The sequence below is a fragment of the Mandrillus leucophaeus genome, unplaced genomic scaffold, assembly GCF_000951045.1.
Source record: "Mandrillus leucophaeus isolate KB7577 unplaced genomic scaffold, Mleu.le_1.0 Scaffold499, whole genome shotgun sequence".
Classification (NCBI taxonomy): domain Eukaryota; kingdom Metazoa; phylum Chordata; class Mammalia; order Primates; family Cercopithecidae; genus Mandrillus; species Mandrillus leucophaeus.
The window spans coordinates 2435256-2460726 of NW_012105353.1; the positions used below are offsets into that span (position 1 = coordinate 2435256).

A 25471-nucleotide genomic window follows, 5' to 3' on the forward strand; every position below is an offset into this window, starting at 1 on the left:
CTTGGCTCACTGCAAGCTCTGCCTCCCGGGTTCACGCCATTCTCCTGCCTCAGCCTCCCGAGTAGCTAGGACTACAGGCGCCTGCCACCACGCCTGGCTAATTTCGTGCAAATAATTTTCTATAATATCCTGGGGCAAACCAGAGAATTTGGCAGTCTGATTGGACCCATAGGGACCCTCAGGCTGGTGGCATCAGCGTGGAGTGCCCAGGTTCACAGCACAGCTTGTGGCTTGTGTCCATCTGGCGGTGATTCTTCCTCCACATCACTACTGCGGTCTTGAAGATGACAGGGGTGGGGAATCCTCTAGGTGCTTAGGAAATTTCACTCTGCTTCTGCTCAGTGGCCTCTTTAGTCGGCAGGGTGTTCTCCTGCATCTCTGTTTTCTTCAGCTTGGCCTTATTGAAGCTGGCAATTTCCCCCATGTCTGGTTTGTTTGCCATTTTCTTAAAACAATCCTAGTGGGCAAACCAAGGCTCTTGGCCTGGTTCTGGGGACCAGCGCTCCTTTCCACATTCCCTGCCAGTGCCTCTCACTGTGGCACTCCTGCCGGCAGCCCAAACGCCTAGGTAGTGTAAGAGAAAGATGCAGAAGCAGCAGGTTTTGGGAAAGTGATGCTTGGGTGTAGGTCTGTTGAATCAGAAGTATAGAAGGCTCTCTAGCTGGCTTCATTATTTATTATTATTTTTTTAAGAGGCAGTCTTGCTCTATCTCCCAGGCTGGAGAGCAGTGGCGCAATCTCAGCTCAGTGCAACTTCCACCTCCCAGGCTCAAGTGATTCTCGTACCTCAGCCTCCCGAGCAGCTGGGAGTTCTGGCGTGCGCCATCACCTTTTTTTTTTTTTTTTTTTTTTTTTTTTTTTTTGAGACAGGGTCTCACTCTTATGCCCAGGCTGGGGTGCAGTGGTGCAATCTTGCCTCACTGCAGCCTTGACCTCCCCAGGCTCAGGTGATCCTCCCACCTCAGCCTCCCAAGTAGCTGGGACTACAGGCATGTGCCACCATGCTCAGCTAATTTGTTTTTTTACTTTTTGTGGAGACAGGGTTTTGCCATTTTGCCCAGGCTAATCTTAAACTGCTGGGCTCAAGAAATCCACCCGCCTTGGCCTCCCAAAGTGCTAGGATTACAGGCATGAGCTACTGCACCCAGCCTATGAATGTATTCTTCATAGGTTTCCTTTAAGTGCCAGATTACCTTCAGTTATACACATCATCATGTTCTTATTATAGGCACATGGAGTAATGACAGGATAGATAGCCTTTTGCTATATTAGGTTTATCCATGTACATTTTTAAAATAGCACTTACGTTGTGTTTTGTTCATATGCTTATTTCTGACTAGACTGAGATCTTGAAGGCCAAGGACAGTCTGTTATTTATCTTTGCTGCAGAATGCCTGACATATTGAGGACATGCAGGAAAACTTTGAATTAATGAATTATAGCTCAAAATACACAAGGCTTCTAACAAATAATTCTTGTTAGACTTGACTCTTGCAGTTCTTACAGGTTTTCCCAACATAGTCATAATTCTTGTACCTCTTGGCAACATGATGTAGCAGAAGTGGGCTTCCTGGGATAGGCCTCAGTTTGAATCCTAACTTTGCTAACCTATCAACTGTTCTTTTTTACTCAATTAATCTTAAAAATTGAGTCATAATTTACATGCCATAAAACTCACCCTTTTAAGGTATATAATTCAATGATTTCTAGTATTTTCACAACAAGGTGTACAACCTTCACCACTATCTAATTCTAGGACACTTTCATTACCCCATAAAGGAAACTTCATACCCATACTCATGCCCATTAGCAGTCATCCCTCAATTCCTTCTTCCTCCATTCCCAGGCAACTAGGCATATACAAATCTTATCATTTTTCTTCAAGGGAAACAGATTAAATTGATCTGGCCTTATAACTGACTTCTAATGCTCTTTACCCTTCAGAAATGTATTATGCTAAAAGGAGGCATTAATTGGTTTTTCTCCCTGTAGGAAACAACACCAAATACGGATACCATGGGACAAACAGTGAATGAAGGTAAGATTTACTTGCTAAAGGTAATAATGTTTTAGTTACTCATTTGGAATGAATATCTTCTGGTATACAGAACTTTTGAAATAAAGCCTTTAAAAAATAAATTTATAGGAGATGCTAGGTGCTTAGAATTTGAATTTTATAACTGAATAGCTATTAAAGGTCACTGTCTTTCCTTGCTAGTTATATATGAGAAAACTGAAACTTAGGGAGGTTAAGGTCATACAACAGTTTGTGACAAAGCCAAGATTAGAATCCAAAGAGTGATTAAAAAATGTTTTATCCTGTTTTGCTCTATGAGAAGTCTGCTCACTATTCCATGAATATGCCACACTCATTTGCAGTCAACTTTGTGTTGTATCTTCCTTCCCATAATACATTCTTTACACATTGGCCTTCCTACATCCTGTTTCTCCTTTAAGTGCTGTATCTCTCATGACTTCCTCTGGCTGAATGCTGAGTACTAAATGCTGTTCTCTAATTTTAAGTGTATCAGTTTAGTGTAGTCTCTTAACTAGATTCTTAGCTTCTCTAGAAGCTAAGCATGCCTTTACAGTTTTACTTTGTTTTCTATTAGAAAAATCTTTCTGTAGAACTATTTAGTAAATATAAATTTGTACTTTTCTTGTGCAGATTCAAGTTTGGGTTTTTGGTGGAAGAGGAGAGGATAAGATGACTTCATAAGCGGTGTTGTGTATTTCTCACAGTAGACTCCTAATATGTAGTTATCTCTCTCTGTCTTTTTTACAATTTTTATTTTTATTTTATTTTTTGAGATGGGTTTTGCTCTGTTGCCCAGGCTGGAGGGCAGTGGCATGATCATGGCTTATTGCAATCTCTGCCTCCTGGGCGTAAGTGATCCTCTTGCCTTAGCCTCCTGAGAGGCTGGGCCACAGATGTGAGCTACCATGCCTGGCTAATTTTTTGTATTTTCAGTAGAGACAGGGTTTCGCCATGTTGGCCAGGGTGCTCTCGAACTCCTAACCTCAAGTGATCTTCCCGCCTTGGCCTCTCAAAGTGCTGGGATTATAGGCGTGAACCACCGTGCCTGACCTTTTTTTTAAACATATTTTTTTTACAGAGATGAAATTATCAGACTGAAGTGCAGTGGCGTAATCACAGCTTACTGTAACCCCAAACTCCTGGGCTCAAGTGATCCTCCTGCCTTGGCCTCCCAAGCAGGTGAGGCTGCAGATGTGTGCCACCACACCTGGCTAATTAAAAAAATTTTTTTTTTTTTTGTGGAGACTGGACCTTGCTGTGTTGCTCAGGTTGGCCTCAAACTCCTGGCCTCAAGCGATCCTCCCTCCTTGGCCTGCCAGAATGGTGGGATTACAGATGTGAGCCATCGCATCCAGCCTAGTTATCTCTTCACATCACAAAAAGTCATGGATGGCTATTTTCACATCACAAAAAGTCATGGATGGCTATTGCCTAGATCCATTCATTTATTAGTAGTTATAAAATGAAAGTATTCTATCATTCTTCGTTAGCCAGAAAATTTCTATATAGAGGAACTACCTTTCTTGAACCACTCAGTTGAAATCATTTAAACAGAAAGCAGCTCATATGTCCCTCTCAAGTGTTCACATATCTTGAAGAGTCACTCAGTCATAACTAGTAAGTAGATCTGTTACGTTGAATGGCATCATTCTTAGATCCTTCTTTAAGAAGTTTTTCACTTGACAATTAGAACATCAATAAGGGTAAAACAGCAACAGATGAAAACACAAGTTTAAATCCATGAGTTCATAATGATAATAAAAAGCAAAACAAATAAAGCTTACTGGTCATCTGTGGAGAATACTAGAGATCTAGCTCATCACTTTGAAAACTAGAAAATACAGGAAAATAATAAAGTGTTGATTGTGATTTCTCTATGTGATCCATGCCTTAAGGTAACTGAATGGTTGAAGCATGGAAGCTTCTCTCTATAGAAGTTTTCTGGCTAATAAAGAATGATAGAATTAGAATACCTTCATTTTGCAACCATTCATAAACGAATGGATCCAGGCAATAGTCATCCACGACTGTTCACATCACGAAAAGAGAGATAACTAGGTATTAGGAGCCTTCTGTGAGAAATACACACCACCACCTATGAAGTCATCTTATCCTCTCCTGTCCCACCAAAAAGCCAACCTTAAATCTGACCAAACTCTTCTGGATTGAAATATGAATGCCAATTTAAAGAAAATACAAGAACCAGAGGAACCCAACTCTGTGGGGAGGTAGTCAGCAAAATCCAGACGTGAAAACTTGAAAGGACCAACCGACTGGTATTGTCAGCAAAAAAATTGTAAAGGGAAAGAATAAAAATGAGAAGAAAGGAGGAAAACGCCTGTAGATCAAAAGAGGCCGAAGAGACATATCAACCATTGCTATGTGTGTAGACTTATTTGGGTTCTGAATCAAGCACACACACTGAAAATAGTTAAGACAATTGGGGAAATATGAACACTGGTTATTTGATGATTTTAAGGAATTATGGTTAATTTTTTAGATGTAATAAAAGTATTATGCTTAAATTTTAAAAAATGAATCCTTTTAGAGATACATACTATATATAATACATGTGGATGAAATGGTACATCTTAGATTTGGTGAGGTTACAAGGTCCAGTGTTATTTGAGCTCTTTAGCTTAGCACCAAGAAAATCTCTGCGCAGTCCATTGAATTACACTGTATTGTAGTTTCTCTGTTATGTTTTGAACTCTCAAAACCATCCATTTTGTTTCAAGGACATGTTAATTTAAACATTATAAAGATCAATCAGCTCATTTTGATTTATTGATGCACTGAATTTTTTTTTTTTTTTTTTTTTTTGTGACGGAGTCTCACTCCGTCACCCAGGCTGGAGTACAATGGTGCTATCTTGGCTCACTGTAACCTCTGCCTCCCGGGTTCAAGTGATTCTCTTGTCTCAGCTGCCTAAGTAGCTGGGATTACAGGCGCCCGCCACCATGCCTGGCTAATTTTTTATGTTTTTAGTAGAGACAGGGTTTCGCATGTTGGCTTGGCTGGTCTCAAACTCGTGACCTCATGTGATCTGCTTGCCTTGGCCTCCTCAAGTGCTGGAATTACAGGCATGAGCCACCATGCCCGGCCTGATGCATTGATTTAACAAATGCTTGAGAGTGTTGCGATGCCAGGTCCTGTTTTAGGCACTTGAGGATACCACAGTGAATGAGATAGACAATAAAATAAATAAATCTCCACCCTTTTGGAGATTTCATTTGAGTAGAGTGAGACAATAAAATAAATGAACAAATTATAAAATGCATAGTATATTAGGAAATGGTAAGTCCTACGTGGAAAATGAGGGTATTAAAAAACTAAAATTGGCTATTTAACATTTTTTAATTTATATTTTTCTGAGTGCTCTTTCAAGCTGTTGCTGTGGCCTCCCACTATTGCTATTTTCTTTTTTATTAGATTCCATGGATGTCAAGAAGGAGAATCAAGAGAAAACTCCTCAGTCAAGTACGTCTTCTGTACAAAGAGGTAGGTTTTAAAGTAATTTAATACAGCATAGTTTTCTTCCTCACTAGTGTTAAAATTAACTTTAAGTGCAAATTTTCTTATTGTTTTGATTTCTTATTGTATAGTCTGTATACTGTAAACTTCTGTAAATATAAAATCTAATAAGAAAGGTCAAAAATTGTATTTTATTTTGAAAATTTTACTTTGGTTTTACTTAGAGATTAAGTTGACATGGATTAAGTAAAAAGGTAACTTTGTATATTTCAGTGCAAATTTTCCTAAATTATAGGTATCTAGTTATTAATTGCCATGTATATATTACCAATTTAAAATAATTTGGTTATTAGCAAAAACCCTTCTAATGTTATAGTCCATGTGAAAGCTTTTTTTTTTTTCTGGCCATGGTGACCTTGGGCACATTACTCAGCAGCTCTTAGACTCTTTTTCTTCTTCTTTCTTTGAGACAGAGTCTTACTGTGTCACCCAGGCTAGACTGCGGTGGTGTGATCTTGGCTCACTGCACCCCCCACCTTCTGGGTTTAAGTGATTATGCCTCATCCTCCCAGGTAGCTGGGACTACAGGCGTACACCACCATGCCTGGCTAGGTTTTGTATTTTTAGTAGAGATGGGGTTTCACTGTGCTGGCTATGCTGGTTTCAAACCTCCGACCTCAGGTGATCCACTCGCCTCAATCTCCCAAAATGCTGGGATTACAGGCGTGAGCCACTGCGCCCGGTTCTTTTTTCTTCTTTATAACACAGGGATAATGATAGTACTTATCTCATGGTACTACTGGAAATAAATAGAGGAAATGAATTTAAAGCACCTAATATAATGCTTAGACATGTAGTAAGTGTTCAGTAAATGTTAATTTATTAATTCGTGTTCCTTATTATGAACAGCACGTGTATAATATTGCATCAGAGACACTCAGGAGATGTAATAGAATCTGATGCATTGGCTTGCTCTTAAATGAGAAAATAAGTCATATGTACACAAAAGGCATTAAAAAATAACATAGCAAACTGTTGTTTTACCAGACATTTCCAGAGATTTCTTGCCCCTTGTGTTTCTGTTGTATTTGCCCTGCCAGCCCCAGTGCAGAGCAGTTCACCCTATGACTTTCTGTTCCTATGTGAAGATTGCCTGTAGAGGTAATCCCCATGGAATTGTTGTCTCTCACTATAGCTGGGCCCTCAGTGCTCCCTTAACTTTCTTTCCCGTGGCCTTATTTGTTCTTCAACTCTTCCCTGTAACCCCCAAATCCTCTGAGCTTTGAAATGGAGGCCATTGAATTAGACTGTTCTTTATCCCTACAAACTCCTCTCCATGTGTTTTTAAAAATATAACAGCTTTACTGAGATAAAATTCACATATCATATAATTCACCTATTTAGAGTGCACAATTCAGTGGTTTTCAGTATGTTCACAGAGTTGTGCAACCACCACCACAGTCAATTTTAGAGCATTTTTATCCCCCTAAAAAGAAATCCTGTACCCATTAACAGTACTCCCCATTTCCCCCTAGTGCCTCCTCTCTCCCCCAGCTCTAGGCAAACACTGGTCTACTTTCTGCCTCTATAGATTTTCCCATTGTAGACATTTAGTTAAAAAAATAGATTACTTAAGTTGATAGCCATCTGCAGATACTTCTCAGGCCTGGGCCCTAACGTCCTATTTTAGAAATCAGTGAGTGACTACCAGAAGATAAGCTCCAAGAGAGCCAGGGTTTTAATCTGTTTTATTAACTGATGCATCTGCAGTACCTAGGACAGTCCCTGGCACATGCTGATGACCTGCTATGGGAATCCGGTTATGAACAATACAGACATGGTTCCTGCCCTCTTTTATTGACTGACTGATTGAGACAAGGTCTTACTCTGTCACCCAGGCCGGAGTGCAGTGGCATGATCATGGCATATTGCAGCTTTGACCTTCTGGGCTCAAGTGATCCTCTCACTTCAGCCTCCTGAGTATCTGGGACCACAGGCGTGCACCACCATGCCTGGCAATTTTTAATAATTTTTTGTAGAGACAGGGTCTCCCTGTGTTTCCCAGGCTGGTATTGAATTCCTAGGCTCAAGCGATCTGCCCACCTCAGCCTTCCAAAGTGCTGGTATTACAGGTGTGAGCCACTGCACCCAGCCTCTTACCCTCTTTGAGCTTAGTGGGAAAGATAGAAATCAACAGATGCCTAATTATAGTTGTGATAAATGCTGTGAATTAGTGGATGCTGATCATTCAGCTGAGAAACTTCTATCTCTAGGTATTTTGCCCATCTTCACATAGCTTGTCATCCCAAGGATAGCACTGGTGGAAGACATGATTCTGATTTACTCTAGGGAAGACCAGGGGAGCTCACATGGGTTATATTCAGTGCAAAAAGATGTTGGAGCTAATGTGTGGACTAGAATAGAGTGCAAGTAAAAGAAGAAGAGAGACCATGGGCGTATGTGAATAACAATCAGATCACAAGGTTATATATGTATCGTATCAGTTCCCAGGCCTCTCTTCTGGGATAGAATACTGCCCCCATCCCCAATCTGTCAATGGAGATATGATGCAGAGGCAGACTGGGACCTCAGGCTTAACTAAGACTTTCTGACTGTTTTGACTTCTGGTTGGGAATTCCAGTGGTGGTATTGATGTAGATGTGTCAAGTCTAAATTAGTAAAGCCTGGATCTTTGTGTGTTTCCCCTATGTTATTGGTAGAGTCTGAGCATGTGGGCAGCCAAGATGAACAGTTTTATCAAGATGATTAAGAATTTTGCCTTATGGAAAAAAGGGAAAAACAACAACAACAACAAAAAAACCTGAGGCTCCAAATGGCAAATGCTGGATATGGTCATTAACCAGTAATCTGATAGAAAATTATATTGTAGAGCACTAGTATAAAGGATTTGCTAGCTCAAATTGTAGCCCATTCAGACACAAATGGTAATAGAATATTTTTAAAATTTGTGTTATGGAGATGAATTAAGTATTTTCTAATATTATTGAAAAATTTTACAAATGTCGTTGGTTTATGGAAGAGTGTTAGTTCTTTGGGTATTCATTTCCTGCTTGTTTTACACTGACTTACACTCTTTTCCTCCAGGGATGTCAGCTTTGTGATGACATCCATCCATCCCAACTAAATGTTTTTTTTTTTTTAAGACGGAGTCTCCCTCTGTTGCCCAGGCTGGAGTGCAGTGGCGCGATCTTGGCTCACTGCAACCTTTGCCTCCACCTTCCGGGTTCAAACGATTCTCTTGCCTCAGCCTCCCAAGTAGTAGCTGGGAGGCACCCGCCACGACGCCCAGCAAATTTTATTTTATTTTATTTTTTTCTTAGTAGAAATGGGGTTTCGCCATGTTGGGCAGGCTGATCTCAAACTCCTGACCTCAGGTGATCCGCCCACCTCGGCCTCCCAAATGCTGAGATTACAGGAGTGAGCCCCTGTGCCCGGCCCATTTTGTTCTTTTTAAATGCTCTTCAAGATCATATGGTAGTAGAGCTTCACTTAGAATCTGTAGTGCTAGGGGTCAATCACTGAAACATCTGCTCTGTTTAGTTTTGAAGCCATGGATTTCAGTTTTCACTTTTGACAAAAGTTATTCAGTATTAATAAATTTAAGCACAACTATGACTTCTAGTTTTATAATGTGCCGTTTATTGAGTGACTTACATATATGCTACTTTATTTAGCTCTCAACATATCTAGTACCATGTACATTACTTTTCCCATTTTATAAATGAAGGAACTAAGGCTAAGAAAGTGAATGACTTGCTTAGGGTCACATAGCTAGTAAGAGGTAAAGCCATACTGGAAGCAGGCAGATCTGACTCTAAAGCCCACATTCTTTTTTTTGTTTTGAGATGCAGTCTCACTCTGCCACCAGGCAATGGTGCGATCTCGGCTCACTGCAACCTCCACCTCCCGAGTTCAAGCAATTCTCCTGCCTCAGCCTCCCAAGTAGTTGGGATTACAGGTGCCCACCACCATACCCAGCTAATTTTTGTGTTTTTAGTAGAGATGAGATTTCACCATGTTGGCCAGGATGGTCTCGAACTCCTGACCTCAGGTGATCCACTCGCCTCAGCCTCCCAAAGTGCTGGGATTACAGGCGTGAGCCACCGCATCCGGCCCTAAAGCACACATTCTTAACACTCTTCTCTGACGCATGATTTTCAATGCTGGTGGTGCTTGCTTCACGTCATCTGGAAGTGGAATCAAACCCAGTATTTTCTTTTAAATGAAACAGTCTCTTAGATCTATTAAACAAAAACAAGGTGCAAAATGTTATGTGTGACATGCTTAATACCACATATAATATGTATACATACATATGAAAATGCATACACACATATGTAATGGTGGCACACTGGAGCTGGTTCACACCGGCTTGGGAGAGCCAATTGTGTACATCTTTTCCCAATTTGGTGGTTGGTGGTTTTACCTTGGCACCTTACAGTCAACCATGGTGGTCATATTTACATCACAGAAATCTGCAAACGCTATCAGTCAGGTTTTTTGTTGTATTTTCCAGAAAGCTGGTGGTTAAACATTATCAGCACTCTGTAGGTTTTTTTTGTTTTTTGCAAGGGGGGAGTCATCTAAGTATATCTTTTGAAGGAAGTGTAAGAAGCTGATAAACATAGATTCTTCCAAGAAAGAGAACTGTCAAACCCAATATTTTTATAGTGAGGAAATTTAGCAAGAGTATAGAAAAGCCTCATGAATGATGAGAATTAAACATCATGTGAATTACTAGTTCGTTCACTACTACTATCAAGTCTTTTTCTCGGTGTCTTGACAGTCTGGCTGGCACAGTGAAATGATATGTTCAAGCCAGACAATGTGCTCTGCTTTCTGATCTTCTCTTCTAACATTATAATATGTCATGAAGACTAAGGAAGGACAGCAAGAGTCTGTAGAAAATGTAGGTCATTAAAATAATCCATATTAGTGACTGTACTGATGACTGGTTTATTGCTTTGTTCTGCCACCATCTTCTTGACACTCTGAATGGAGATCTAATAGTCCATTGAGAAACTACTCTGGTTACTGGATTTTTTTCTTTCCATAAAGCATTTCAGGGGTAAAATTCTGTTTGACCACACACTAAACACCTTTAACTCCCCATGAATAACAAAGAAGTGCCTTCACATTAATGGAATAAAGTGAAAACATATTTATCGAATAAATTTATATTAGAGACAGATGGGTAGACTTTGCTATTACTCTGTAACAATTTCTTTAGTTATTTCTAACATCCACATTTTTAGAATCACTGTGCTGTAGTCCACATTACAATGAGAGTATCTAGGTTATAATTTATATCTGAGCCATTATTATGAGGATATCATCTGATCTTTTATTTTTATGCTGGTCATGAAATGTAGATCAGGATGTTTGAATCTACTCTTTTGGAAGTTTGTTTGTTTTTTTTTTTAAAGAGGCATAGAACTAAAACCCATTTTAATCCTGAAAGTTGTATATACTAAAAGTTACATTGTATATGCTTTAAGAAACTATTTTGTACATGTGCTTTTTCCAGATGATTTCCACTGGGAGGAGTATTTGAAAGAGACTGGGTCTATAAGTGCTCCTTCAGAGTGCTTCCGTCAGGTATGCCAAGATTCTGTAGCTGTTGGTTAATGTAAACTATTAACTTGTTGAAGGATGTCTGTGTGATTGTTAGATTCTGGTAGTGTGAGGAGATAGTGGGATTGTGGTAATGCCACTTAAGAGCCAGATGGTCTCTTTGCATTCATGAATTAAGAACTTACTCTATGTCAGGTATACTAAGCTTTATGATTGCCCATCTGGCAGGAAAAGCAGACGTGTAAATAAATAATTATGAGAAGTGTGATAACTCCACACTGGAAGGGCTCACAGGAGAGATGCTATTTGAGATGGTTGGAATGGGAGGAAGGATATTCCAGGCAGAGAGAACATCTAAAGCCAAGGCACATGGGCATGAAAGCATCTGAGTATTAAGGGATGGCTTGGGGTGACTGGAGCACAAAGTGGATAGAGGCGATAATGTGGAAATGAGGTTAAAGTTGTGGGGGCATTTAAACTGTGCTGAGGAGTTGGACTTTATTATAGGCAGTGGTGAGCTGCTGGTTGGCTAATTTCAAGGGGAATGGCCTAATCAGATTCTTACTTTAGAAAGCCACTCAGGGTATATTTTAGAGGTTGTATTTGGGTTGCCTGGAAGTGGGCAGATGAGTGAGAACAGCAGTGGGTAGTGTTTTTATGCTGCATGTCAAGCCAAGGAGAGAATTTGAAGATCTTTTGCTTGACTCTTACAGCTCTGACCTCACTTATCATCCGCCGTGACTGTTATTTAAAATGTTCCTCAGGTATTCTGGTGACATAGCTATCCATGTGTCTCGTCTTATAGTTGATGCATTTTAACCAAATTTTATTTATATGTATAGTCTCAGATTCCACCTGTGAATGATTTCAAAGTTGGTATGAAATTGGAAGCCCGTGATCCTCGCAATGCCACTTCAGTGTGTATTGCTACGGTTATTGGAATTACTGGGGCCAGGTTACGGTTACGACTGGATGGTAGTGATAATAGAAATGATTTTTGGAGGCTTGTCGATTCCCCAGACATACAACCTGTTGGGACATGTGAAAAGGAAGGAGACTTACTTCAACCTCCACTAGGTAAGAAGAAACAGTTTTAAAAATAGCGTATTCTTTCTAATGTGATGTTCAATAGAAATGGCTTTAAGTGGCCTTTTAAAATTTATTTTCTTGGGCATTCTTGTAAATAGATGGTCAGATGGTTACTGTGGAGAATGTATGATGGGAGAGGAAATCAGCACCATCTGTTGTGGAGTTTTGCTTAAGTACATATCTGGCATATGTGTATGGAAGGTTCCTCACTCCAGGGCAAGACTCATGCTAGGTCTTCAGACTTGAAATGTCAGAACCAACTCTACTAGATTACATATGCAGATTCAGAACTCCTTCTGGAGAAGAACTTTGTAGCATTTGATACAAGGCACATGCTCTCTCAATGTTGTCCACTGAGCCATTCAGCAATTTTGGTATAGGGATAAGTCTAGGGGAAGGGTATGATTCTACATTCAGTTTCCAGTTTCAAACTCAAGAATTTCATTTCACCTACAGTGGGAAGAAATCAGAGTGAGAGGGGCAGGAATTAGTACCTTTAGGTCTTTGAAAAGGAGAAAATGGATATTTTAGCCAAGATTTTAAGGTACAAAATGTGTACTTTAATTTTGGCCAAATTTTTGAAAGGTAAAAGGAGTGTGACTAATTTGGGGCAACATTTTTCTTTTTAAAATTTAAGCATACCATGATACTCTGTAGGAAAGAAATTATTTAGTTTATTTAGTTGCTGTTCTATACTTTGAGTGAATGGTGGGTATTTGTTTTTATTTGGTTCTTTACAGTGCTGAAAATGAAAATTCCTTGTTGCAAAGCACAATAAAAGAATGGATTTTTTTTGTTTTCCTATTAGTGAAAAATTCCTTGAGAATCACAAATTTAAGATATTAACAATAGCCATTCTTTAGTAATGTATCTTTATGCTGTCCTTGTTCTGTTTGTTCGTTATAACTCATTTGGTTTAAAAAATATTTTTTTTTGAGATGATTCTCGCTCTTGTTGCCCAGGTTGGAGTGCAGTGGTGTGATCTCGGCTCACTGCAACCTCTGCCTCCTGGTTTCAAGCCATTCTCCTGCCTCAGCCTCCCGAGTAGTTGGGATTACAGGCGCCCACCACCACACCTGGCTAATTTTCGTATTTTTAAGTAGAGACGAGGTTTCACCATGTTGACCAGGCTAGTCTCAAACTCCTGACCTCAGGTGATCCGCCCACCTCTGCCTCCCAAAGTGCTGAGATTACAGGAGTGAGCCACTGCTCCAGGCTAAAATATTTTTAAAAACTAGTTGGAGATATGTTATTCCAAGAAGATGGCTTGGGTCATGTTTGTTTGTTACCTTTTGCCTTCTTTCACTCACGTCTTTTGTTGTTTATTTGTTGTTTGTAATATTTCTCAAATTACACAGAATTCTGTGTGAAAGATAAGTACAAACCTGGGCTTAGTGCTTCCCTATTTGGATTTTATTTCTCTTTTTGCAATGTGGAATGTTTTTGCAGTTTGTTTAAGGAGATGCTGCTATTGTAATTGTTAGCATTTCAGATACATAACTTGATTTATGGTCATTCTTTTAAATAAAATTCTTAGACTTTTGTTTTATTTAAAAATATGAAATGTATAGAAATATGTGCCGATTAGTATCTGTTTTGGCAATATACCTAAAAATGCACAATTGGTGCCAGTTTGCTTTTTAGGCACTTTTGAGTAGTTTAACTTCCATTTTATTTACTTATTTATTTGTTTGTTTGTTTGTTTATATTTATTTATTTTGAGACAGAGTTTCGCTCTGTTGCCCAGATTAGAGTGCAGTGGCGCCATCTCGGCTCACTACAAGCTCCGCCTCCCAGGTTCACGCCATTCTCCTGCCTCAGCTTCCAGAGTAGCTGGGACTACAGACGCCTGCCACTGCACCTGGCTGATTTTTGTATTTTTAGTAGAGACAGGGTTTCACCATGTTAGCCAGGATGGTCTCGAACTCCTGACCTCATGATCCACCTGCCTCTGCCTCCCAAAGTGCTGGGATTACAAGTGTCAGCCACCGTGGCCTCCCAAAGTGCTAGGATTACAAGTGTGAGCTACCGTGCCCGGCCAACTTTCATTTTAATACAACTTATTTAGTTTTCCTTTGAAAAAGATTTATTGATTTAAACTTTAAAGGTTATTATTAAAAGATTTTAAAAAGTTTTAACACACAAACTGAAAGGTGTACAGGTCATAAGTATATAGCTCATTTATAAATGAACACATCTGTAAAGCCATCATCCAAATCAAAAACAGAACATTATCAGCCCCCCAGAAGACCCACTCCTGCTGATAACTAGTCATAATTTCTCCTTTCCTAAAGGTACTGCCATCTAGACTTCCTAACCTTATAAATTAGTTTTATCTCTTTTTAAACTTTTTATATGTACCTTAACCCAATTTTGGTCTTTTAATCTATGTTTGACTTTAAGCAATTATAGAATTAAGTAAAATGTTACATTCAGGAAAATCTGGGCACATGGTGGAATAGGATAATACGGGGATTGAGAGAAAGGTTTAAGGACCAGAGAATGATTCTTATGCAGTACTCTCCATAGAATGGAGAATAATAATGTTGATTTATTGTAAGGGAGTATGTGAAAAACCACCCACCACCCCTGTTTTTTTTTCTAGCAACAATTGTGTCTCTAGTCAGGTTAAGGGGATTTTGGTACAGGGTTATTAGAGGATGACTTTCCATCTTACCTTTTTTGTATGTTTTGTTCTGTTGATGGAGAATAGGACAAAACCTGCACCCATTGCCAGTGATTCATGTGCCTCTCTGTCTTAATGTATGCACGTATCAGGGGTGCATCCAAATTCTTTCTAATTCTGGCATTGAGGCAAGCAGGTGTTGCATGAAACAGATTGCCCCCAGAAAGCAGTAAAACTAGCAGACCCCTGCTCCCTGCTGCATATGCCAGATGCTGTGATACCATTAGTTAGTGAGATCTCTAGAAAAGATACTTGTTGAGTCTATTTTGATAGCATCTGATACAAATTCTAAAAGAAGATCATTTTTAGTATGTATTAAGATTGCTAAAGTGAGAGCTGTCTTTTTTTCTAACACATTTTATGGAAAATTTCAAACATGCAGAAAACGTGAAAGAATTTTACAGTGAGTACCCCCATGTCCACTTTCTAGATTCTACCATTATCATTTTATTATGCTTACTTTATCACATATCCATCTATCTGCGCTTCTGTTTATTCATCAATCCTTCTTATTTGTCAATACATTTCAGTGTGAGTTGTTGACATCAGTGCACGTCCCCTAAATACTTTAGCATATATATCATTAACGAGTAAATATCTATAGGTTTTTTTCTTTTGAGGTAAAATTACATGCAATGAAATGTACTGTTGTGTGTGTATATGTGCTGAGTTTGACAGAAAACTGTCTTTCTGAAATGAAAGAAGCCAGGGGCCCTGAGGAAAAGGGGGCTAGGAGTCTTTTACAGCCTTTACCCTTGCTTGTGTGATTGTTGGTGGTGGAATGGAAGCTCTCCTAGGCTCCAGCTTAGATCACCCCTGGTATTATATACATGTTTGTTGGTGAATCCTAGCTAGTGGCTTCTCTTAAAATGAGAGTTTCTACGCCCACTGTAGCATTGTTGCCAGACAGTACAGTGGGGACACTAGCAGTGAGAGGAGGGTACATCTGCTCCTCTTGCCCATGTTCAGAGTTCTTAGATAAGAAAGTCATTCTCTTGAGAATAATGGGAATGAAACCTATTTTTTATACCAACTTGTTAATAGTATCACAGGGAGGCTTTTTCATGATACCTAATTTATTTTATAAAACAGGGTACCAGATGAATACATCTTCCTGGCCGATGTTCCTCTTAAAGACACTAAACGGGTCTGAAATGGCATCTGCCACATTATTTAAGAAGGTAAGAAAGATGTTATAAAAAACTGCCATGTTTTTATTGTTTTAGTGGGAATGCTTAAATGCGTAATCTTCTGTGACATGGAAAAGCAAACATACTTTTAAAATTACTGGATTGGCAAGTGTATTAGTTTGCTGGGGTTGCCATAACAAAGTACCACAGACTGGGTGGCTTAAACAACAGAAATTTATTTTCTCCATTCTAGAGGCTGTATGTCCAAGATCAAGGTACCCTCAGATAATGTGCAGTGCTCCACCATTAGCATACAGACATGTTTGTATCTCCACACCTTCACTAACATTGAATATTATTCATCTTTTAAAATGTTGGGAATCTTTTTTGTGGGGGAGTGGTGAAGATGAGGATGGTATCCCATTGGTTTCTGGTGAGATCTCTCTTCTTGGCTTGCAGATGGATGCTTTCTTGCTGTGTCTTCACATGGTCTTTTCTCTATCCATGCACATCCCTAGTGTGCCTTCCTCTTCTTATAGGGACACCAGTCCTATTGGATTAGAGGCTGACCCTTATGACCTCACTTAACCTTTATTACTTCCTTAAAGGCCCTGTTTCCAAATACATTTATGTTGGGGGTTGGTGCTTCAACATATGAATTTTGAGATGATAGAATTAAATTTGTAATAATAGATTAAATAACAGAATTGTATTTTTGCACAGTTGTGGAGGCTAGAAGTCTGAGATCAAGGTGTCAGCAGGTTTGGTTTTTTTTTTTTTTTTGAGACAGTCTCACCTGTCACCCAGACTGGAGTACAGTGGCGCAATCTTGGCTCACTGCAACCTCCGCCTCCCAGGTTCAAGCAATTCTACCTTAGCCTCCTGAGTAGCTGGGACTACAGGCGTGCACCACCATGTCCAGATAATTTTTTTGTATTTTTAGTAGAGGTGGGGTTTCACCATATTGGCCAGACTGGTCTTGAACTCCTTTTTCTTTTTTTTTTGAGACTGAGTTTTGCTCTGTCACTCAGGCTGGAGTGCAATGGTATGATCTCGGCTTCTCGGGTTCAAGCAATTCTCATGCCTCAGCCTCCTGAGTAGCTGGGATTACAGGCACGTGCCACCACACCGGGCTAATTTTTGTGTTTTTAGTAGAGACGGGGTCTCACAGTGTTGTCCTGGCTGGTCTTGAACTCCTGGGCTCAGGTGATCTGCCAGCCTCGGCCTCTCAAAGTGCTGGAATTGCAGGCATGAGCCACTGCCCCCAGCCAGGTTTGGTTTCTTTTGAGGCCTCTCCCCTTGGCTTGTAGATGGCTGCCTTTTCCCTGTGTTTTCATGTGATGGGTTTATCTGTGTCCAATTTGTTCCTCTTATAAGGATGTCAGTCATATTGGATTAGGGCCTACCCTGATAACCTTATTTTAACTTAATTACCTCTTTGAAGACCCTATGTCCAGATACCATCACATTCTGAGGTACTGGGGGTTAGTGCTTCAACATACGAATTTTGGGAGTGACACAATTCAGTCTATAACATCAAGTCATAAAAAAGTCTCAATTATAATAACCCACTAGTCCAATTTCATTAGTAGCCTCTTTCTTGACTGTAGATATAAAAAGAGTGCTCTACTGGAAGCAAATATTCATTGCTATTTTTTATTTGCATTCAGAAGTGAATCTTCCCCTCACTTTACTGTGTTAGTCCCTTTGATACTGGAGAAAAAGATGATGGGCCAAAAAAATAACTTGAAAGTTAGTTGGAGAGATTTGGTTTCAGAAGTAAACAATGTTAAAAGCAGTCTTTGGAAAGAATTTGTCATGAGGAAATACTTGCTATATAAAAAAAGAGGAAAAATTTCCAGAATAGTTTATATTCTTGAGAAAATGTTGAAAAGTACGTTAAGAAACAATAAAAGCCACGTTTTAAATTATGAGTCAAAATATTTCTTTCTCACCTTTTCTTCTGATTGTTTTTCAATCTCTTAACTTTTATTACAACTATACTTGGAATGGTAAGAATTGATTGTAGTTTTAAAAAGCTTTTGAAGAAGATTGAAGGCATAAGGATGTGAAACATCAATTACTATGCCTCCTTCATTGCAAAGAAAAATTCTGTGGGTACATCTTTGAGGAAGATGAATGCAGAAAGTGGACTTGCCCTACCTGCAAGGGACACAGGCAGCACAGGCCCTTTGGCCCGTGGTAAGCCGTGTGTGAGAATAGCTAATTAAAAAATATTTAGCAGAAGTCTTTATTTATTGAACACCTATTAGCTTGGGTTGTGACTTTAGAAAAGCCATTGGATCTGTTTTACTAGTCAGATTGCTTGATCAGCTGGTCACGTGCCACACTTGTTGTACACATTATGTTTTCAATTTTTTTAATTATAAAAATAATTCATGTGGTGGGGGGCAGGGGATGGGAATCAAGCTATACTCTTAGCTGGAGTGAAAAATGCATCTCCCTTTGTCCCAACCATTCCTTCATTCCCCTCTTCCCTCCAAATTGAAGTTTTATTTGTTCTCCCAGACCTTTTTCTTTACATTTACAAACAAATATGGGCTTTTATTTTCTTAAACATCAATTGGAATATATTGTACATATTATTCTGTGGTTTACTTTTTCTCCTAACATATGTGTGTTTTGGAAATCGTTCTATTTCATTTCATATATATTTTAGCTTGTATTGTACTCTTCTGTAGTATGGATCATCAGAATTCATTTAACCCTAGAATTGACTTAACTGTAAGGACGGATGATTAGGTCATCTCCACATTCTTGTTTAGATCAGCTCTACAGTGAGCATTCTTATAAAGAGCTTTGTGTATAAATGTGAACAGTTGCATTCTTGGAACTAGAATTGCTTGTTCAAAGGGATGTATGTTTTGGTTGGGCTTTGGGAGGCCAAGGCAGGAGGATCGTTTGAGCCCAGGAGTTAAAAACCAGCCTGGGCAACACAGGGAGACCCTGCCTAAAAAAAAATTTGAAAAATTGTAAAGAAAAAACAAGGGAATGTATATTTTAAATGTTGATATATACTGTTAAATTGCATTCCCAAAGGGTATTCTAAGGCAGGAGTCCCCAACCTTTTTGTCATCAGGGGTCAGTTTCGTGGAAGACAATTTTTCATGGATGGAGGAGTGGGTGGTTTCAGGATGATTGAACACATTACATTTATCATTAGATTCTCCTAAGGAGTGCACAATGTAGATTCTTCGCACATGCAGTTCACAATAGGGTTTGCACTCCTATGAGAATCTAATGCTGCTCTTGATGGGAGACAGAGCTAAGGTGGTAATGCGAGTGATGGGGAGCGGCTGTAAATACAGATGGAGATTTGCTTGCTTGCCAGGTGTGCCACCCAGTTCCTAACAGGCCACGGACCAATACCAGTCTGGGGGGTGGGGATCCCTGTTCTAAGCTATGCTCCACCATTAGCCTATAAACATGTTTGTATCTCTGCACCTTCACTAACATTGAATATTATCCATTTTAAATTTTCGTGAATCTTTTTTTGGAGTGGGTGGTGAAGATGAGGATGGTATCCCATTGTTTTAATTTGCATTGCACTGATTACTAGTAAAATTGTGCTTTTAAGATTTGTTTACTGGCCTTTTGTTTTTCTGTGAATTGTCTGATTATAGCCTTTGCCTGTTTTTCTGTTTTGTTTTTGAGACAGAGTCTCATTCTGTCTCCCAGGCTGGAGTGCAGTGGCGTGAACCTCAGCTCACTGCAACCTCCGCCTCCTGGTTCAAATGATTCCCATGCCTCAGCCTCCCGAGTAGCTGGGATTACAGGCAGGCGCCACCACACCTGGTTAATGGTTGTGTTTTTAGTAGAGACAGGGTTTCACCATGTTGGCCAGGCTGGTCTCGAACTCCTGACCTCAGGTGATCCGCCAGCCTTGGCCTCCCAGAGTGCTGGGATTACAGGTGTGAACCACTGTGCCTGGCCCTTTGCCTGTTTTTCTGTTGGATTTCTTCTTAGAATCATCTTAAATCCTCACTTTTCCTTGATTTTGGCCTCTGAAGGTCTACTCACTTAGCTTCATAATTATTTATTTGTTCTGTTTCTTTCTAACCTTACCACCACTGCCCCTTGGGCAGACTGTCAGCCTAAAATAACAACAGAGAAAGAGGCTCTCCAAAAAAAAAAGTCTATTTGGGAACGAATGGCAAGGGGTTTCAATGCAGGATATTTGTGCTGCTTTGGATCATTGGCATATCTGGTGATGGTAAGGCAAAGGGAAGCTTTTAAAGGCAAAACAAGGAAGGTTACGTAAGTTGTTTTGAAGCACTTATCCTTGGCCACAAGGATCAATAATAAGAGTGGTATCTGGGGTTGAACAGTTACTGGATAGATGTCCTTGCAGGAGTATTCTTTGTGTAAGGTTGTGGTTTTCAGAGAGTCCTTGTAATAGTTTTTATCATAGGCGTGTGTACATGAGAGCCCCTCCTCTATGGTCCTTTTTGTTAGGGTTTGGCATAAGTGACTCCATTTTGATTCTGACAACTTTTATAAGGCTTTCCTCTTGCCTGAACTGTTACGCTAGCCTTTTAACTGCCTCTAATCTTCACCCTTTCACACAACCGCTAGAAATGTGTATCTTATACAAAAACCTTACCATGTTATTCCCCTGTTTAAAACTCTTTTGAAGTTCCTGGTTATACTCAGGATGAAGTATAAGTTTTTCAGTATGGCCTGTTAGGTCCTGTGTGATCAGGTTCAGGGATGCCACTCCCTGCTTTGGATGTTATGTTCTTAAATTGCTTGTAATAGCTTGTAGATACCTTGTTTATTTTTAGAGCTCTGTTTTGACTCATGTTGGTTTTCCCTGGTTAACTCCTACTTTTTAAAGATTCAAGTCAGACGTTAAATCCTCCAAGATAATATCCCTAATTCCCCTTCTCCTTTCTTCTACTTTTTTTTTTTTTTTTTTTTTGGTGAGACAGTCTCCCTCTGTTGCCCAGGCTGGAGTGCAGTGGTGCAATTTCAGCTCACTGCGGCCTGCAACCTCCGCCCCCTGGGCTTAAGTGATTCTCCTGCCTCAGCCTCCCACGTAGCTGGGACTATAGGCACCTGCTACCATGCCCGGCTAATTTTTTTTTGTAGTTTTAGTAGAGATGGGGTTTCGCCATATGACCAGGCTGGTCTTGAACCCCCGACCTCAGATGATCCACCCACCTTGGCCTCCCAAAGTGCTGGGATTACAGGTGTGAGCCACTGTGCCCGGCCCATTCCTATACTTCTGTAGCACCTTGTACATCCCAATCTTTGTATGTGTTAGATTATATTATTATTTTTACTGTCTGTCTTCCTGGACTGTGAGTTCCTTTTGAGCAGTTAGCATGTCTTTGTATTGTCAGTGCCTACATTAGTTTCTGGACACATACTTGTTTGTTAAAAGAATGAAGAAAGGGTAAAAGAATACAGGAAGATAAATACTTATGGAAGGAACAGATGGGCTTAGTTTTGGACATGTTGAGGTGTCTCTGGGAAATTTGAGTAGTGATGACTATCAGGCTGTTGAAAGTAAGTGGTTTAGAACTTAGGAACAAAGTTTGGCTTGGGCACATGGATTTGGAAATTTTTAGCATAAATAGTAGTGATAGAAGCTTTGAGCTTAAATGAGCTAGTCCAGAGAATGTATAGAAGGAAGAGAGAGGAATGTCAAGGTGAGAGCCTTGAGAAATACCTACCTACCTTAGAGGGTAAGTAAAGGGATAGGTGCAGCTCTAGAAATGGAGAAGGAAAACTAGAATAAGCTGGTGTCATTGAATCCAGTGGGGCAGAGTTGCAAGGATTAGGGAGTGGTTAATAGTCTCAAGTACAACTCAGAGTTACATAGTGGCTGGCCTATATCATGTACTTAAGGAAGGTCAGTTAAGAAGAACGCTGATTTTTGACTCTTTGGTAGATAGAAAGTCGTCAGTTACATTAGCAAGAGCTAAAGTCCAGGTGAAAAGTGTCCTCAGAGCTAATTTATAATTTTGGGGCAGAATATATGGAGATCATTCCTGATGGCTTCAATTTACTATTTCTATAAATAGACCTCAGTGATGGGAGGATCACTTGAGTCTTGGAGGTTGAGGCTGCCATGAGCCATGCTTTCGCTACTACATGCTAACCTTTAGCCTAGGTGACAGAGTGAGACCCTGATTTAAAACAAAACAAAGCAACAACAAAAAACAAAACCTCAAATTCCTATTTCTGCAAAATAGGAAACTGGCAAAGGCTGGAAGAAAATTCATACATACTGGTTGGGGAGAAAGTCAGTTAAGAAAATAACAAACATATAGTGAGGCTACATCATTTATCTTAAGGAGAATGATTAAGGTTTGGAACAGCTGCCATATGGGATGGGAGAGGGTATGGTCTAGGGACACATGACAGTGTTTTGGAGGGCTTAGCTAAGGATGAAGGGTAAAAATGTATGTCACTACATGTAATAAGCATGTGGGAGGGACTTTGCTGCAGCAGTGCTCAGCAGCTGTATTAATCTGTTTTCACGCTGCTGATAAAGACATGCCTAAGACTGGGGAGAAAAAGAAGTTTAATTGGACTTACAGTTCCACATGGTTGGGGAGGCCTCAGAATCATGGTGGGAGGCAAAAGGCACTTCTTACGTGGTGGCGGCAAGAGAAAATGAGGAAGAAGCAAAAGCAGAAACCCCTGATAAACCCGTCAGATCTTGTGGGACTTATTCACTATCACGAGAATAGCATGGGAAAGACCAGCCCCCATGATTCAATTACCTCCCCCTGTGTCCCTCCCACAACACGTGGGAATTCTGGGAGATACAATTCAAGTTGAGATTTGGTTGGGGACACAGCCAAACCATATCAGCAGCTAAGTATAAATAGGTGAAGTGGATGGTGATATTGAACTAAGGTTTGGAGATAACAGGGCAAGGACAAGGGAATAAGTTGGTTTTGGGTGCTGAGAAGAAAGTAGTGAAATGATGCTTTATAACCTGGATATGAGTGCTGCTTCACATCCTACAATGCACAGAATACACATACACACATACACACATACACACACACACACACGTGCACGCCCATTCTGGCTGCAAACGTCATTAGTGCCAAGGCTGGGAAACCCTAACCTGTATTAATCCCCTGGTGAGCTCATCTAATTTCCTGGCTTTAAATACAGTTTATATGCAGATGATTTTCAAATTTGTATTTCCACCCCAGACTTACTTACTCACAACTCAGATTTGTATGTCCAGCTACCTACTCAACATCTCCACTTGGATGTCTGATGGACATCTCAAACTGCTCCACCTGTTAACCTCCCTATCTCAGGGAGGGGAAACTATCCTTCTAGTTGCTCAGGCTTCAAACTTTGGTAATTATTTCTTTCACACCCTATATCCGGTCCATAAGGAAATCCTATTGACTGTACCTTCAGAATACAGTGAACTTTCCATATCCTTGGGTTCTGCATCCATGGGTTCAACCAACTGCAGATTGAAAATATTAAAAAAAAAAAAACCAAAATGCAGTAAAAAATAGTACAAGTGAAAAAACAATATAGTAAAATAGCTGTTTACATACCATTTACATTCTATTAGACATCATAAGTAATCAAAAGATTACTTAAATTATTTATAATCTAGAGATTATTTAAAATATATGGGGGGATGTATATAGGCTATATGCAAATACTGTGCCATTTTATATCAGGGACTTGAGTGTCCTTGGATTTTGGTATCCTCAGTGGATCTTGGAACCAGTCCTGTGTGAATACTGAGGGACAAATATGTATATCCAAAATCCACCCACTTCTTGCCATCTCTATTGTTATCACTCTGATACAAGCTGTCTTTTTCAATCTCAGTTGGATTACTACAGTAGCTTCTCACTGGTCTCTGCATTTATAACTTTACAGGCTATCATCAGCACAGAAACCAGAGTATTCCTTTTAAAATGTAAATCACGGCCGGGCATGGTGCCTCACGCCTGTAATCCCAGCACATTGGGAGGCCGAGACGGGCGGATCACTTGAGGTCAGGAGTTCAAGACCAGCCTGGCCAACGGGATGAAACCCTGTCTCTACTAAAAATTGAAAAATTAGCTGGGTATTGTGGTTGCACCAGCTACTCTGATGGCTGAAGCAGGAGAATTGCTTGAACCCGAGAAGTGGGGGTTGCAGTGAGCTGAGATTGTGACACTATACTCCAGTCTGGGCGACAAGAGTGAGACTCAGTCTCAAAAACAAAACAAGCAAACAAAAAACCCACATAAGTCAAATTATATCACTCCTCTGTTCAAACTCTTCCAGGGGCTTCCTGTTTTATTCAGAGTAAAAGAATCCTTACAGTGACATATAAAACTGTATATGATATGACCCCTCATTATCTGTCTGAACTCATTTCTTTCTGCTCTCCTACTTACATGTTACATTTTACCCACACTCACTTCCTTGGTATTCTTTGAACATTTCAGACACAGCTCCTGCTTTAGCGCCTTGACTCTGGCCATTTCCCTTCTTCAGATTTCTGCTCACATGTCACCTTCTATATGAGACTTGTTTTAATTTCCCTATTTAAAGTTGTACAACCCCTTCTTCTACATTGCTCTCTGGATTTCTCTTATTGTGCTGTTCTCTCTCTCTCTCTCTCTCTCTCTCTCTCTCTCTCTCTCTCTCTGCATAGCATTTATCATTTCTAATGTATGTGTTTTACTTTTTAAATTATGTTTATTGTCTCTCCTCACTAGCATGTAAGTGCTGTGAAGGAGGGATTTTGTTTTTTTTGCTAGTTAATATATCCCAAGAACCTTCAGTAGTGTCTGGAATATAGTAGATACTAAGTAAATATTTGTAAATGAATAAATGAAGGTTAAAGGACTAAAATTCTTGGTGAGGTCAAATAAGTAGTTGATGAAAAATAAGGAGATAGAAGTCCATGTATTAATTTGTGGTCAGAGGTAGGTACTGGGTATATTGCAGTAAACAAAGCATAAAATATGCCCCTTATGGAGCTTACTTTCTACTTGGGGAAATGTTTAATAGATCATGCTAAATAACTAAAGTATATCTTATGTTTTATACTCTTACATGCTTAGAAGAGAGGTCGACATTTTAGATAGGTTGGCCAGGGGGGGTCTGAGAAGGTACCTTTTGAGTGACGATCTGAAGGAAGGAAGACAGTGAGCCATGAGGCTGCAAGAGTAGGATTATTCCCCAGGCAGAGGAGTAATGCAGAGAATGCTGAGACTGGTTTTGGATTTTGTGGGACATGGGAAGAAATAGCCTTTAAGGAGAACCATATTGTAGGTAATCAAGAAGGGAGGTTAGAAGCTGGTTGTGGTGACACGTTCCTGTAGTCCCAGCTACTTGGAAGGCTGAGGCAGGAGGATTACTTGAGCCCAGGAGATTTGTGTCCAGCCTGGGCAACATAGTGAGGAGACCCTGTCTTTTATTTAAAAAAAAAAAAAAAAAAAAAAAAAA

General features: G+C 39.9%; 1 protein-coding gene across 3 annotated transcripts in view; it reads left to right on the forward strand.

Moving 5' to 3' along the window:
• Positions 1 to 25471, forward strand: part of SCML2 (sex comb on midleg-like 2 (Drosophila)) — a 122907-nt gene that overhangs the window by 14046 nt on the left and 83390 nt on the right. For all 3 annotated transcript variants that reach the window (XR_001007769.1, XM_011995817.1, XM_011995818.1), the window contains exons 2-6: positions 1993 to 2038; positions 5471 to 5539; positions 11061 to 11131; positions 11950 to 12184; positions 15975 to 16063. Coding sequence is in view for 2 of the 3 variants with exons in the window: in XM_011995817.1 (XP_011851207.1) it covers positions 2017 to 2038; positions 5471 to 5539; positions 11061 to 11131; positions 11950 to 12184; positions 15975 to 16063 (486 nt within the window). In the remaining variant the exon portion in view is untranslated. The remainder of the gene's footprint in view (positions 1 to 1992; positions 2039 to 5470; positions 5540 to 11060; positions 11132 to 11949; positions 12185 to 15974; positions 16064 to 25471) is intronic.